General features: G+C 45.4%; 1 protein-coding gene across 4 annotated transcripts in view; it reads left to right on the top strand.

The window, feature by feature from the left end:
- The window catches only part of CRTAC1 (cartilage acidic protein 1), a 527,150-nt gene that overhangs the window by 271,905 nt on the left and 238,442 nt on the right, over nt 1–16,803 (top strand). For all 4 annotated transcript variants that reach the window (XM_083149576.1, XM_083149578.1, XM_083149579.1 and 1 more), the window contains exon 4: nt 3,970–4,106. In XM_083149576.1, the coding sequence (XP_083005702.1) occupies nt 3,970–4,106 (137 nt within the window). The remainder of the gene's footprint in view (nt 1–3,969; nt 4,107–16,803) is intronic.

The following is a 16,803-nucleotide window of genomic DNA, read 5'->3' on the forward strand; positions in this document are numbered from 1 at the left end:
AACTGTCACATTTCCCAGATCACCTAGCTTGTGCACAGCAGTAGTCATTACTAACTGTCACATTTCCCAGATCACCTAGATGGTGCACAGTTGTAGTCATTACTAACTGTCACATTTCCCAGATTACCTAGCTGGTGCACAGCTGTAGTCGTTACTAACTGTCACTTTCCCCAGATCACCAACTGGTGCACAGCTGTAGTCATTACCATAGGTGTGCGCACATTGAGTCTTAGGTGTGCAGAGGCACCCCCTAATGCTGTGCACACCCTTATGAACACCTCCCTGCCACTAGCAATAACAGCAATACTTTTTACCAAAGACTTTTGCTTTTTAGAACTGTATTCCATTAAAAGAAGCGCCCATCAATCAATTTTGTGTGTTTTGCATTGTTAATTGTACTAGACCATTGTCATATCACTACATACCTGTGTCATCCATATATGTTTAGCACTGAAATAGGCAGGAGATTATGGTGTACAAAAGGAAAATACAATAGACTGCGCTAATTAATAAAAGAGAGGTATTGAAGAAATGCCAGTAACCTAAAAGTAGAACATGATTTAATGAAAATATAAATGTAAATAAAGATAAATAGCAGCTGAGGTTAAAATCAACAGGTTTACATATATTGTGCACATATAAAAATAAGATAAAAAAATATATTTAGGAGTGAAAAAAATGGGGGAATTTTAAAATTCTTAAAGTGACTGAGAATTGTGTCCATACGGTACCGTATATTTATGAAAAGAGTCCCGCTGGATGGGGGGCAAAGATTGTTGAGCCCACTTGGATCCGTTCCTATTTTGCCTCACGTTTAGAGGGCCTGGATGGCTGGGGGAGGGATAAGCAGCTTGATGTTTAAGGAGTAAGTGGAACTCCTGCTGTTCCTCAGATGCCAGGGAATTAACCTGGTTATGGATGTTCTCCCCAAATAGATGCCAAAGTAAGGTCTGGAGGCTGGTCCGGTCTCTCAGGTGGTAAAAAGCTTTGTGGTCTTTGTAGTAGAAGTCAGTCACTTTAAGGGTTCACCAACGCGTTTCGCTCTATGGTAGAGCTTTTTCAAGGTGTGTGCATGGCTGCATTCAGAGGGTTTAAATACCCTTCTCTATTTATGAGGGGGCGGTTACTTGGCAAAACAATTAGTCAATTAACAATAACACATGTAAAGAATACATACCTAATATTACCTATCGTGAGCAGGAGACAGGAGTATTCATATAGGGTATAAATTAGTAAAAAACGAGTTTTATAAATGAGTTTTTATCCTTCAAATAGGATCTATCATTATTTTCATAGTGCTATCGTTTCCGGATGTCCGGGAGTGACGTACTTCCGGTATTTGGAACGCACGTCACTTCCGGTATCCATAGCGCTGGACCGCAAGCGGGTGAGTCCAGCGGTCAGCTGAGTGGGAGTATCCAGTCTGTTAGTGTGGAGCGCGCTTTCGGAAATACGGAGCGTGTCTCCCAATACACATTTGCCATCCCTGCATTTATTGTAGATGGTCTCGGCGGCCATCTTAATGGTTTGAATAGTGACGTGAGCATATATAGAGTCGGCCATGTTTCTGGTTTGAGAAGGGGAATTTCACCATATGGGATCGCTTTATTTAAGGGGACTTAGATGGCGGCGGGCATTTTGTTGGTTAGACACAGTATTTATACTCATTCTGACAGTATTAGACACTGCTAAATTATAGTAAATAATACTTAACAGTAATAAATAATAAAGATATATGTACAGAGTGATGATAAATAATATACCATACATACATAATAAAACAATGAATTGAAGTAGCGATACTAATATAGGTAATAGTGATGCATGTGATGTATCTATCACAATAAGTATTTCTAGAACATCATGAACAATACGTTGGATAGTCTAAAAAGATGGTCAACAAAACACATTAACCAACATTCCTCAGATCGTTCTTTTGCTGTATTTTCAAAGATTTTTTTTTTTTTTTTTTTTTTTTAAACAGATGTTTTTAGGCATTTAGTAAGGTTTATCCTATGTAGCCCTATAGTATATCCGTAGTAAGTAAATAGGATTTGTGGGGAATATATATACAATTGTGTAATTTATATATCGTTTTCCTTATTGCATGTAATATATAATGTATAGATACAACATATTATATTATTTTGTATGTGTGTATGAATCAAGCGGCAAACAGAAAGGAGGAGAAATTATGGTGTGGCTGAGACATTTTATATTGTAGTGAGTGCCAATAGATGATGGTAGGCACACCTGATTGGTGGTGTTAAACACACCCAATGGACGGTGTAAGACACTCCCAATAGGTGGTGCTAGGCACACCCCTTTGATGGTGCACCTCCTAATAAAATGTGCTGCGCACACCTATGGCATACCCTCCAACATTTGAAGGGCAGAAATCGGTACACATTTAGGGAGGGGCGTGGCCATGGGTAAAGTGGGTGTGGCCTTGGGTAAAGTGGGCGTTGTCACATCCCCAGGCACCCTGCCCCCTGGCCCAGCAATTGCTGCAGCTCATGTCACATGGTGGCTTGGTGGACTGCTAGCATATTAAATAAGTATATTTAATAAATAATAGATAAGTATATTAAATATACTTAATTAATATGTTAGCAGTCCACCAAGCCACCATGTGACATGAGCTGCAGCAGGTGCACATGTCACATGATGGACAGAGTACAGTATAACAGAGTCAAGTGAGGAGATTTTATTATTCAATCAGTGCAGCCTGAGCCACAGAATTGACAGCTGGGCAGAGAGAGCTGTCTGTGCGCTGCCCGGCTGGCTGGGTATGGTCTCCTGCGTGCTCTCTCCCCACTGTCCCCTCCTTTCACTGTATACCCGCCATCTTTATACTCCCAAGTTCTCCAGAACGGAAGACACCCGTGGTGGTCTCCCACATAGCCGGCCGTTACCTTGCAGTGACATGTGTACACATGCGCCCAGTGCACCCAGGCTGATGTCGGCGCCGGGATCCCAAGGGACTCGGAGGAGATTGGAGTGCGGTCGCCGCAGGGGGGGTGCAGTAAGATGGCTGAGTAGCGGCAGCAGCCTGGTCTATTTTCAATTATCCCACTGGACGGCCGCGAGCCAATAGGAGCTCCCGGTCCAGGCAGCCAATCATGAGCGGCTGCCGGACCGTGAGCTCCTATTGGCTCGCGGCCGTCCAGACTAGGGAGAGTTGATAACAGCGTCGGACCAGGCTGCTGCCGCTGCTGCTTTGACATGACTATACGGCATAAAGTCAAAAACTAGATCCAGCCGGGCAGCGCACAGACAGCTTTCTCTGCCCGGCTGTCAATTCTTTAAAAAATCGGTACATTCGGTACAAGTTTAATTTGCCGGTACAGACCGTTAAAAAACGGTACTGTACCGGCAAATTCGGTACAGTCGGAGGGTATGCTATGGTCATTACTAACTGTTACATTTCCCAGACTCCCTAGCTGGTGCACAGCTGTAGTCATTACTAACTGTCACATTTTCAAACCTGCTGTATTCATTCCTACTATAGATCCACAGCTTGCCTGAGAGGTTTGACCACCCCTGTTCTAGACTCTGTTGACACTTTTATCTAGAACCATAAATTGCTCCTCTGGGAGTCTTGTTAGTAAGGGGCCACATATCATGGGCAGGGACTCTGTACCTTGTAGGGTAACAAGCCGGTTACAATAGCTGTCAACTAGATAACAGGAGGTATTTATTTTTAAGCAGACATCTCCATTCTAGTTTACACTACAAACGGCCTTGTCCTACTTGGGGACCATTGACAGACAAGTATATCACAGCTTTTAGACCGAAACTCTTTTCTCAGAGATCAATGCGACAGCAGGAATTGACTGATTGCTCGTTAATATGAGAAATCCTAGAGGTATAGCAACGTCCCTCTAGGTCTGAGTTTGCCAATCGCACATTATATAACCCACCCCACTTAGATTATCCTGCACATTCATGATCTTGTTTCCTTTGCAGGTATAGCGACGTACTCCGATAAGCTGTTCAAGTTTAGGAACGGACGTTGGGAAGACATCCTAAGCGATGACGTCAACATCCGCAGAGGGGTGGTGAATCGGTATTCTGGCCGGTCAGTGGCCTGCATTGACAGGAAGGTAAGATTGGAAGATGCATGCAGTGATTATTCTATCTCTCCTGGACTTTGTGGTATAGAACAGTGGTTCTCAACCTCGGTCCTCAAGGACCCCCACCAGTTCCTGTTTTATAGATCACCCGGCAGGTGCACAGGTGCGCTCATTATACACTGACAAGAGCCTCAGGTGGGGATAATTATTTCGGTACTTGTTTCCTAGCACGGCGCCCACGATTTCCATCTTATGGCATCTTATATGGCATACAATGGCATACAATGAGATGAGATACGATTTTAAATTGTATAAGCACACTACCATTGTATAATGGTGCCCACACACGCACCGATCCCGGCGGTGCGATGCTATGCGATGGGGTGCGCGCTCCCGCACCCCATGTGCTGCACATACTTTTTGTACTAGCTTTTTATCGCATAGCATCGCATCGCATGCACATCGAATGCACAAGGCATACGATGCGATGCTATGTGGGCTAGTTAAGCACAGAACGCACGCCGGGATCAATACGTCTGTGGGCACCTTATGGCATACAATGAGATGAGATGAGATACTGTACGATTTTAAATTGTATAAGCACACTAATGGTTGCTTTCAATGTTAATTGGCCCCCTATAAGATTTTTAATTGTATAAGCACCCTAATGGGTGCTTACAATGTTAAATGCACCCCCACGCCACCCCCACTATCAACGCCAACCCGAAGTGCGGCGAGCACAGCGAGGCCGCGAGGGGCGGCGGTACGCGTCCTCCGACCTTTTCATACCCCCACTATCCATGTCGGCGTGGAGTTGATTCCATATAGTGTGGCGAGCGCAGCGAGCCACCGAGCCCGTAGCATGGCGAGCGCCCGCGTTTTACTTTACATGTATTACGCGTCCGCTCGCCACGCTTCGGGCTGGGTGGCTCGCTGCGCTCGCCACACTATATAAAATCAACTCCACGCCGTTGTGGATAGTGGGGGTATGAAAAGGTCGTAGGACGCGTACCGCCGCCCCTCGTGGGCTCGCTGCGCTCGCCACGCTTCGGGTTGGCATTGATAGTGGGGGTGGCGTGGGGGTGCATTTAACATTGTAAGCACCCATTAGGGTGTTTGTACAATTAAAAATCTTATAGGGGGCCAATTAACATTGAAAGCAACCATTATGCTTATACAATTTATAATCGCATCTCATCTCATCTCATCTCATTGTATGCCATATACAATGGTATACAATTTAAAATTGTATAAGATCGGGTTGAGAACCACTGGTATAGAATATCTACCGTATTATATCATTACCTGTACTCAACTCTCTGCTGGTCTGGCACTATGTCCTGCCATGCGAGGAGACACGTAACACTGATATGGTGTCCATGTCGACCAATGTCGACATAGACCCAAAAAACATGAACAACTTGTGGTGACCGTGTCGACCATGGTCATGCAAACCTTTTCTTGTGTCAACCTGTTCATGTGTCGGCCTTCTACTTGTTGACCAATAGTGGTTGACCTATATCCTGTTGATCTCTACATCATTAACCTATTAATGTGTGATGACACTATAACCACTTTTTGGTATACGGTCAGGGCCCCAGAGAGGGGGGGTGGGGGTGGGGAGGGTACTAATTAATTACCCGGGCCCGGGCTTGCTGGAGGGCTCACCCCAACCTCTAAACATTCTGGTGGCGTGCCCTTATCACGATGGTGGCCACACCTCCTGGGACTAGGCCACACCCCAAACTTATTATTTGGGACCGGCATACCTCTCGGCTGCCCTGTATACGGTCCTTGGGTCGACATACATTGGGTCTACCACTAAAGGTCGATTGGCTTAGGTCGACACCTGAAATATGTTGACATGCCTAAGTTTCGACATAGGTAGAAGATCGTCACAATCATTAGGTTGACAATCGTAGGTCGACAGTCAAATGTCGACATGGGTTTTTCACCTTCTTTTTGAGCCGACAGGATTTATTTCATGCCCTACCATACAATAGGGTGCGGAAGGAAAATTTAACAGTGTGCCCAAAGCATGGTGCACACAGCAAGCCACGTGAGTGCTCCAATTTGGTGTCCAGTCCATGTCAACAATGTCGACAATCGTGACAAGAAAACAGATGGCCTTTTGACGGTTGACCTAGCCATTGTCGACCTAATGCTTGTGTTGACCTTCCATCCATGTCGAGCTTAGGCACGTCGACCCATTTCTGGTGTCAACCTAAGCCATGTAGACCTTTAGTGGTGTGTCGAGGTAATATTGGTCGACTCAATGACCCATACCCCCACTTTTGTGTCTTTCATAATGCATACAGTTATTATTACAATCATATGCTGCCGGGATACTTTCTTTTGCTTCTCTTTTCTAACCACACATTCCAGAAAATTGCACCAGTAGCGGATCCCGTCTTTTGTTGTCACAAATGAACAATTACATTTAAAGGGAACAATTTGATATCTGGGACTGTGCTCGATTTTTTTCTTTTTTTGTCTTTTCTAAATTGAATTTTGATATGTAGCAGGATTAAAGCCAGCAACGCCACTATCTCTTCTCACTCTGTTTTTGGGTTTCCGCAATTGTATAGGCCATTTATAACTTCCCTGCCTTGAACTGTGTTCCAGCGTGACCTATTATTAAATTGGCGTCTTGGAGACCGTGCCACCGTCTCCGCCAGCCTGGGATGAATGGCACTTTAAGTAGTTCTGCCCTCGGATAGATTAGTCTTCTTGAACTTTATAACTTCTGGCATTATCTAAGCGATGAGTAGTTCAAGCGATGCTCTTCTCGGTTGAGAGTGCAAACAGCCGCTGAATAATACCGGTCACCGCGGAGCAACGCCGACAGGAAAATAAATATCTCAAAGAGCGACTAGAGCAGCTCCTTGACCTTAAAAGGTTACTAGTGAGCGGAATAATATACATGATGTAACTGGGGAAGTTTTATATTTAAATAAACACTGTATGGATATCGTGCTGCAATTCAATATTCCACAGCAGATTGCCTTATTACAAAGGAGGAGCTTATCAAGCGGGTTCCGCATGATAAGTCAACAGTCTATACAAGTGTTTGGTCGACACGGTCAAAGGGTTAACATCTAAAAGGTAGCAAGTGCTTGAGGTTGACAGGTATTTAGCTGAAAATGCGGTAAAACCCCTGTTTTACCGCATCTTCCTATGTACTAAAACCCCGCCGCCACGTTATCGCAGGGCAGGGTATCCCCACCTTTGGGCTTCTATCGCCACCCAATTCCAACCCGCCGCCTCCACCTACTCCCCTCTCCCCCTCCCTTTGGCTTACCTTAGTCCAGGTCCTCCTGGACCCCGGAAGGTAAACCCTTCCTACCCCTAGTAAAGCGGCCAGGCGTCCTTCTGGCTGCAGGGGGAGGAGGCGGCGGCGCGGGGGGGCAGCCTGCTTTGCTGTCCCTGGCATGAGGGGAGCAGGAGGCGGCAGGGAGGTGATGGGGGGGGCCTCCATCACCGCACCGCGATGCCAGCCGGGCGGCGATGTATATTAATACATCCTGCCCTTAAAGGTCAACATGGTCAAAATGCTGACTTGACAATGGATGACACATTTTTTATATAAGTTTTTTTATGTTTTTGCAAATTTAGCTTGATTTACTATCCATGTCTGTGGCAAACGTAGTCATAGTGGGACAAGAATCTTGCCCAAAGTGTGGCGAGCGAAGGGAGCCCATTAATTTACGTTTCTAATAATTGGTGTCATACAGGGCCATCTTATTGTATGGGCTCAATGGGAAGCTGCCCAAGGGTCCCCCAATTCTAGGGGCCTTCAAGTTGGGACAGATTGGGTTGTGGGCATCTGCCCCCTAAGCTTCTTGGGAGGCAGTGGGGAATTCTGCCTGGTTGCTCTGATTGTGAATCACATGCAACCAGGCAGCATTCTCTTCCGGCTTCCCAGCCTGCAGCCAGACAGTGAGTGGCTGTCAGCATACTGAATGATATATGGCTGGAGCTATACACCTATCAGAATCCAGCATTCTCGACCTGCCTCCCAACTGCAGCCAAACAGTGAAGGGCTGTCAGCATGCTGATTGGTGGAGGGCTGAAGCTATCCACCATTCAGAGTGCAGACAGCCATTCACAGTATGGGTGCAATTAGAGAGATGGCAATGAGACCACAGGAGGGGTGTGTTATAGTTTTCCATGTGAATGGGTGTGGAGGGGGCCCCAAGGGCATTGCTTGCCCCAGGGCTTAAAATGCTCTTAAGATAAAACAGCCTTGGTGTCACATATGGTTAAACATACAAAATGACACACAAAATAAAACTTGTTGACCTTTTTTGTGTCGACCATGGTCTTGTTGACCTTTTGTACCTTACCCACTGTCTACTGTACCAATTACTTGTGGATCCTACATATTGTATAGTGACCATATGGAGTTAGCCGAATAGTGTTCATTCTAGAACCCTGCATCTTTCGAAACCCGTGCAGTACCTCCTCCCAGCCTAGGGTGTCGCTCTCTGCTGTGGTGCTTCTAATACAGTGTGGTCTGTATTGCAGCACTAATATGCAGACAGACCTGTGCTAGAAGCATCGTAGCAGAAAGCGACACCCCAGGCAGGGAAGAGGTACTGCATGGATTTTGAATGATACAGGGTTCTAGAATGAACACTACTAATGACTGTCTATGTACAGTAGACAGTGTAGACCTTTTAGATGCCGTCCTGGTGAAGAGAAGGTGGAAACTCAGCGCTTCCTGGTTCCTGTAACCGGCGCCTGCTGAGAGGCCATCGGTGAACACATGCGTCACCAGGTGCCGACAGAGAGGGATAATGGCACCCATGAGATGTTGGGCAGTCCCATATGTAAATGGCCCAGGCCGCCACCCCATGCCCATCCAGTCCCCTCGCCCGGACACATGGGTATGTGCAACCAGCAAACACCCTGTTTGCCATGGCCGCACGCACCCTGCGTCTGCACATGCCCAGAAATGCATCTGAATGAACTAGAACAACCCCCATAATCTGCATAAAACTGGATCCCCCACAGCACAGGCTCCACCAAACCACCGCTTGGACTGCGGTGTAATTACTACGCCACTGCCTTTATCAAGTCCCTTTAGTAACAGAACTGGGGAAACAGTGTTTTAATTGTCTTCTGTCAGATCTAAAGATTTGTGTTTTGGTGTTTATTGGCCTCTTTATGACTTAATATAAATTTTAGTCATAAAAGCAATCTACATCATGATAATGTTAGACTGCCATGTAAAATCTCATGGTTAGCTGTATGTTGCTCTTCACAGCGAAAGCATAGAAGTGTTTATTAGAATACAAGTGTAAAGCGGAACAGCATGTGACAGAGCTATTAAACATCCTAGCACCTCATGTGTGTGTACCTCTAGCATGTTAAACCTTAATTTACTTATCTTAACATTAAACCTGAAATAAAGACTCGGAGACATAGGTTTGGCAGAAATTGTTAGCTGATTTATTATTTGAATATTTAAGCTAGTTTTTTATTTGATTAAACTAATTTAAATAAATGGTGGCCAAGAAAGAACGGCTACTAAACTAAACTCCACCCCCAAACTCAGCATACGTAATCAAACTACCCTACCAAGCGGTATCCACTCGACCTACTACATTGACTACCACCCAGCCAGGTGGTCTCGCTGCCCCCGAGCGGGAGATCGAGCGAAAGGCCTAAGTCAATGAGCACCGAAGCGAGCGCCCCGAAAATAATCTATATACGTTGCATAAACGGGTAATGAAGGCTAATAAACTATTAACCTGACGTTCTTTCCCGCCTATCAGCCAACGCGATTAAAACAGCCCGAAAAAAAAAAAACATTTAAAACCGATTATCACAGGGAAGGGAGGGCGGGAAAATCTCAGCAGGAAAGAGAGGAAGACTCCTCCCTTTCCTGACCCCATATTCAGCTAGCTCTGCCATTCCCAAGCACCTTATTGGATCCCCGAGTCACATGCTCCCTAATGGTCACACACACAGCCTGGGATGTTTAACCCATTCCATGCCTAGTGCTGGCATTACATTAATCATCAGTTAACCCTTTCCAGACTAACCTCTCTGTGAAAGTTGTGCAAAATATTCGCTCACATTTGTTATATAAATTTAAATAAAAAATGTTGTGTAAAGAAAGATTACATTTCCTATATAAAGGAAACATTACAGGTCATTGTGATGCGTAATAAAGGCTTGGCAATTTTCACACCTATTTTCAAAATTCACTTGGCACTCAAAGGGTTAATAATAAATATTCAAAATGGACCAATAAGGAGATGGCTTCACAACTTTTTTACATCATTAAAAAAAAACTGGATCTGTTTAGGCATTCACACATTTGATCAACTCCTAAAAATCTACCCCTCTAAAACTTTTCCATAATTACAGATAGAAAACATGCACAGAGAACTGGTGGATGAATTATTGACCACTTGTGAGAAGAAGTAACACAGTTGATTTGAGGCCACCTTCTTGCCATGTGTTTCAGTTGATTTCAATTCAAATACATTTGCAAGCAAAAGCTTCATCATGATGATCAGAGAACATTAAAAAATTCCTTTGAGAGCCAAGGGAATTTGTAAAATTAGGTGTGACAATTGCCAAGCAAACAGTTTAATTTATCATAATGATATGTATTGTTTACCTTTTATAGGAAATATAATCTTTTTTACAGAACCTTTTTTTTTATATGAATTTATATAACAAATGTGGGTGACGTTGGTCTTTTTAGCGGATACTTTGCACATCTCTCACAGAGGTGCTGGCACTCAAAGGGTTAATAAAAATAACTCATTAGGGGGAAGGACAAGAAGCTATAAACTACTTCGCAACCTAACCCTAAAGGTGCGTAGATACAGGGGGCGATTTTGTGTAATATCGCGGGCAATATGGTCGCTAAGCGACCATATTGCCCGCGATGGGAGTGTGCACCGGCGATATATCGCCGGGTGCGCGCTCCCGTTTTAACCCCTGTAGTCATCGCAGGTCGCTGGAACATGCTCCTGCGACCAGCTGATTACCACTGCCGGGCTCCCCCGGCAGTTTCTTTTTCATCAGCGACCATCTCTGGTCGCTGATGAAAAGGAGAAACTGAGCAATATATTGCTTAGCCATATATGGCTGAGCAATATATCTCCCCCGTGTGTACGGGGCTTCTGCAGCTATTTGATCTTACATAAAAAATATGAGATTTCTAACTGTATAAGAAGCTACAATACTTTTACTCTGTCAAAAATCCCTTGCAGTCACGCCCTACATAGAGCTGCAATGTAGATCATGAAATGCAAGGTGCACCTCAAATAGTTACTATATAAGGGGAATACCTGTTGGACAGATAATGCTAACATTCGGCACAGAAGCATATTCTTTTTTGTCTCTGGAAGACCTCTGCTTCTATCACGCCAGCTCCTGAAAGTTAAGACTTTCAATCTACCCTAATCTTAATCAAATTTGGAAATGATTGTAGCGCCTCACTGGGGAGTCCCTGTAAGGTAAAGGATTCTTCGTACGTGATTCATTTTTATAGCTGCCATTGTCCCACTACAAGAGCTTGTGCGCTTGTGTCCTTGCCCGCAGATCCAATTTTATTTTGACAATTAGAGGAGGAACATTCTTAATACATAGTCGGCTATAATTGCTCGTTCATTAAATATACTAATATTGGATTTTCCAGGTTTTCCAATTAAACCCATAATATTGGGCTAAGGTTAATTTTCTCAGAGTGCGAGATGTGAAAAGTCCCTGATTTTAGCATAATTTATTTTATAACCTAATAAAATGGAATACGAATTCAAGAGTCATATAAATTTGGAAGCCTGGGGAAGAGAACATAAGTAGAGCCTCATTTGCAAATAAGGATAATTTATATTCCCTCTCCCCAACGCCTAAACTCTTAACGTCTGGATTTGACCTAATTAAATTTGCTAATGGCTTTACAGTTAATACTAATATCAGAAGAGATAAAAGGCAACTCTGGAGCGGTTGCCTTTATGGATGGGGCTTGATGTCTTCCCATTAATTTGAACTTTCGCTGAGTGAAACGATTGGAGTTTTTATTGCAATGAGGACTTTCCCCTTCAGCCAATTGTTTTTGAGGACAACGAATATAAATGATCAAGGAATCCTGTCAACTGTATTGCATGTGGGGGGGTAATTTGGACATGGTTGGATTCAAGGGCCTAATCTATCTATGGTAGATACAGATGTAGCGCCTGTCATTCAAGCCCGGCTCCCGCCAGAACGTCCCGTTGGGCGAGTGCCAGCGGAATGGGACGCGCATGCATCTCACGCGCACACGTGTCCCAGTCTCTCGGCAGCTGGGCAGCGGGTCCCTGCCTGTCTCCGCTTCGGGGAGGCGGGCAGGGTTAGGGAGGGTCGGGGCAGCGATGGGGACCGGCGAGGGAAGCGGCAGATGGTGGTGGGGAGCTCCAGTGCCGTGGGGCGCGTGAGCGTCTCATGCACACTCACCCCCTGCTGGCGATGGTTTCGCCAGCCCCTGCAATGATGGAGCCAGCTCCATCTGTAGGTGCAAGGGGTGCAGCTACTATGGGGCCCAGAGCTGAAGGGGGCCCATATTTACTGTCTAATATGTCTTGCATAAATTTATCACCATCAGTTCCTAAATAGGGTGCCCTTAAAACTTTTGCTATGGAGCCTACGAATATCTAGTTACGCCCCTGGTCGGATTTGCTTTACATGCAGCAAAGTACAGAATATCGTTAATTTGCAGGATCCGTTCTGTGATTGGCATCATGCCGCTAAGGCCCCCATACACTATGCGACTTCAAACAGGAGAATGAAAAAAAAAATTACATTCAAGAGAATGGGCGGCTGCTGATAGGCTAAGAGAGCACTCTCAGCCAATCAGCGGCCGGCCATTATTTTGAATGTTTTTTGTTCAAATCTCCTGCCCCCCACTTTAGTGGTCGGACCTCCAGATAGGTGTGTGCCAGCGGTTCACCACCGCTGGCGCATACCTATTAACGAAATTGGACGCAATACATTGAGCGCGATGTGGCGCTGATGGGTCAGATTCTGATTTATCTTCTGTTCTGCAGGTCCAACCTCTGACTTCAGTTTGATGCACATAGAAACGTGCATCGGATCGGATGTCATACACTTGCGCTTTGGCCCGATAGCCTCTATATCCTTGCTTCTGCTGCATTACCATGCTAATGCTATCACAGCTTCTACTCTGTGGGCGTGAATACATGGATAAAAGAGGTAGGGATGGCCATTGTCCATCTTTGGTAACCATTGAGGGTCTTTGGCCAATAGCAGTCATTCTCATTGATGGCGGGCTACTGATCCCACACTATCACCATAGTTGCCAGTGCCCCTATGGTGTAAGCTTATGCATGCATCCAGTCAGCGATGGCTCAACCATCCATTCCATTAATGGTAGAGCCGTCAATGGCCATTATTAACAACTAGCCTGTAAAAATGTCGGCTTCTTCAATGTACTTTCACTTTGAGCTGTGACAGTTTTTAGCCCACAATCTCTCCACTACACCCCCCCCCCCCCCATCTGCTCCTACCTCATATCTCTGTCTTCACAGCTCCCTTTCTCCATACCCAACAAGTTTGAAACAGATCAATGTCCCTGCAAAAATTTCTTTCACTTTCTTTTATGACCTATTTTGCGCACAAAGGAGTCACTCTAGTGGTCAGTAGCGGTACTTCGGCTCATAGAGCTGAGGAGTAGTTAGCCTTTTAATTATATATCTTTATTGGAATTAGGAGAATGGGCAAATACATCTATCGATGCATTATCATTGTCCATACAGATAAACAATAGTATCAGTGTCTTTCTCTTGTACAGGACACAATGAAGGAGATCATATTTTCTAGAAGATTACTTACAATTCATTATGTTAGTCTCTGTGACGTTGATGCGTGGGTGTACGGTAACATTGACTCCATATTCCCCACTCCGTATTACTACCTTGATATGACAATGATCTCACGACAAACGATGACAGCCGCTGTTCATTGGCCCTTTTATAAATATGCAAATGCCCTCGGCTGTCCTCAATGGGGAATTTAATAACTTCATAGACTGGTGATTTGTATTGTCCCCAAAAAAGCAATAAATAATGAAAATGAGATGATTGGAATAAAGATCTTGCTTCAGATTAACGCACCTACATATTGTTTTTAAGCAGGGTGGGGGACGGGTAGCGAATCCTTTGCAAGACCGTCAGTCCTTGATACAGTGTACATAACAATATGTAAAGCGTTGAAAGTTAACCTTGAAATATGAATGATAATCCTACTGTTTAGCCGACTAAAACACAATAAAATATAGCATCAAGGGAGCATTTAAAACAGATCTCGGCTTTATTAAAGCTTCCATACTCTGGCAATTCCTGAGCGAAATAAATCACATTCCCAGCGTTCTCAATCTGTGCGCTTGACCTAACGTACTTGTACAGACAGGAACCAATGGCAGCTAACATTTCCTGTTCATGTACAGAGTATAGTTTCAGCACAAGTCAGAGAAGGGTTTGTAGTCGCAGTTATTTTGTTCTGTCTCTTTTGTTTCCCGGAAACAATGAGTTTACGTCTCAAAGGAGCATTTGAAAGCTGAAAGTAGGACGATCCCAGGAGTTGTTGTGTTGGGTGTAGTCATTATGTAAATTGTAAGACATTTGGTATATGAAAGTGCTCATTGCCAGCCCCCAGGTGACAAGCTTAGGGTAATGGGAAGGCTTGATAAATTAGCTGTGACTTTACACATTATGTTGGTGAATTAAAGGGACTACAGTAAAACTATCTCCAGACTCAACTTTATTTAGTTTCATAGGGGCCCATTTATCATTATACCAATATTTGCGGGTAAATATTATGTGAAAACACAATTTTTTAGCCCTGTCCCTGCGTGCAGTGCCGTCGAGGGTGTGGGTGTCTGTGTGTGTGTGTGTGGGGGGGGCTTTTGCCTGGGTCTGCTGGGTGTTCACTGCCGTGTGTTGAGCTGGGGTGCGAGACCCTCTTGTTGTTTTATTTGGTCACGGGGCGTTCCAGGAGGCCCCGCACCTGCCCAGTGGCCACCCCCCCTGTAGATGCATCTGATGCATCTTGGTCTTTGTAGTACCCAGGTATTGACATCACTTCCGGTCACACGGCTGGCCGGGCAGTCAGTGTTAGCCGGAGCTGGAATAAAGACGCACCTGATTGAAGCTGCACAGGTGTCCGTGAGTTTCCTTGATAAATCAGAGGCATTCATCTATGCGGACACAAAAAACAGAGAGGACCCTGAGTTCTTGCTTGCTATGTTTGAGGAGATCTGCATGCCGGTAAAGAATGTCATCATGGACAGGCATATCTTCAACAGCACAAGTCAAAAGGGCGACGATAAGATGCAATCATACGCCTCCACACTAAAACTACTGGCAAAGAAGTGCAACTTTGGGACACCTACAGATGAACTCATCCGTGACAGAATCGTGTGTGGCATTAGAAACGACGCATTGTCCAGGGCATCCCTGCCTTCCACTGACTTGGCTGTGGAAGTCCTTCCCACCAAACGGATGGAGGAGCTGCGTGCAGCCACCAGCACAGATGAGCTCTCCCAGTGTCTTTCTGATGTCATCCTCAATGGCTGGCCACCCTCATCCAGAGACTTGCCCCACTGTCTACGCCCCTTTATTTGCATGAGGGATAAACGCACAATTGTTGATGGTGTCATTATGCGAGGTCACCGCTTTATGATCCCAGCTGCTCTACAGTCCTCATACACCCAGCAGTTGCACCAGGGCCATGCAGGCCTGGAAGCCACCAAGCTCAGGGCCCGAGAAACTACATTCTGGCCCTCTATGTATGGTGATATTGAACGGTCCGTGTCTCTTTGTGCCCCCTGCAATGCCCTGAGTCCACATCAGCCACGGGAGCCCATGCTGCTCCACGACATCCCGGACCTTCCTTGGTCCATCCTGGCGGCTGACTTATTTGAATGGAGGGGGAAGGAGTACATGGTGCTTGTGGACTCTTACTCAGGCTGGTTCGAAATAAACTACCTCACCACCACCACAAGCCTGATGGTAATTTCAAAACCAAAAAGGCACTTTGCAGCACATGGCACTCCGCAGCAGCTCATCACCGATAATGCCATGCAATTGAATAGCAGACAGTTCGCAGAGTTTGCCAATACTTGGGACTTTCAGCATATCACCAGTAGTCCTCACTATCCACAATCCAACGGGTTGGCGGAGCGAGCAGTTCGCTCAGCAAAGCACTTGATGGAGAAGTGTGCACGAGATGGCTCAGACATATACCTAGCCCTGCTCAACCTGAGAAATACACCCAGAGACGGGTTACCCTCCCCTGCACAGTGTTTGTTGGCACGGCGCACCCGCACAGTGCTCCCCATGGCAAAGCAGCTCCTGCGGCCCAGAGTGGAATCCCAAGTGAGTGATTGCATCAACAGACGCAGAGCAGGCTCCAAGGTGTCCTACGACAGATCTGCACATCGCCTGCCACCACTTTCTCCAGGCCAACCTGTTCGCATACAGACTGAGCCGTGGGTTCACAGCACACCATCACCAGGTCCGGGCGGGTGTCCAACCCCAATCCCAAGACTTTGTTATTTAGTCTTTTCCTGCATCTCTATCTTTATCGTTGTTTACAATTGTTATATCCATGCATGTTGTGTCCTCTCAGTTAAAAGGGGGGATGTAGATGCATCTGATGCATCTTGGTCTTTGTAGTACCCAGGTATTGACATCACTTCCGGTCACAC

The sequence above is a fragment of the Crinia signifera genome, chromosome 6 (genome assembly GCF_055691185.1).
Source record: "Crinia signifera chromosome 6, ASM5569118v1, whole genome shotgun sequence".
NCBI classification, from domain to species: Eukaryota; Metazoa; Chordata; class Amphibia; order Anura; family Myobatrachidae; genus Crinia; species Crinia signifera.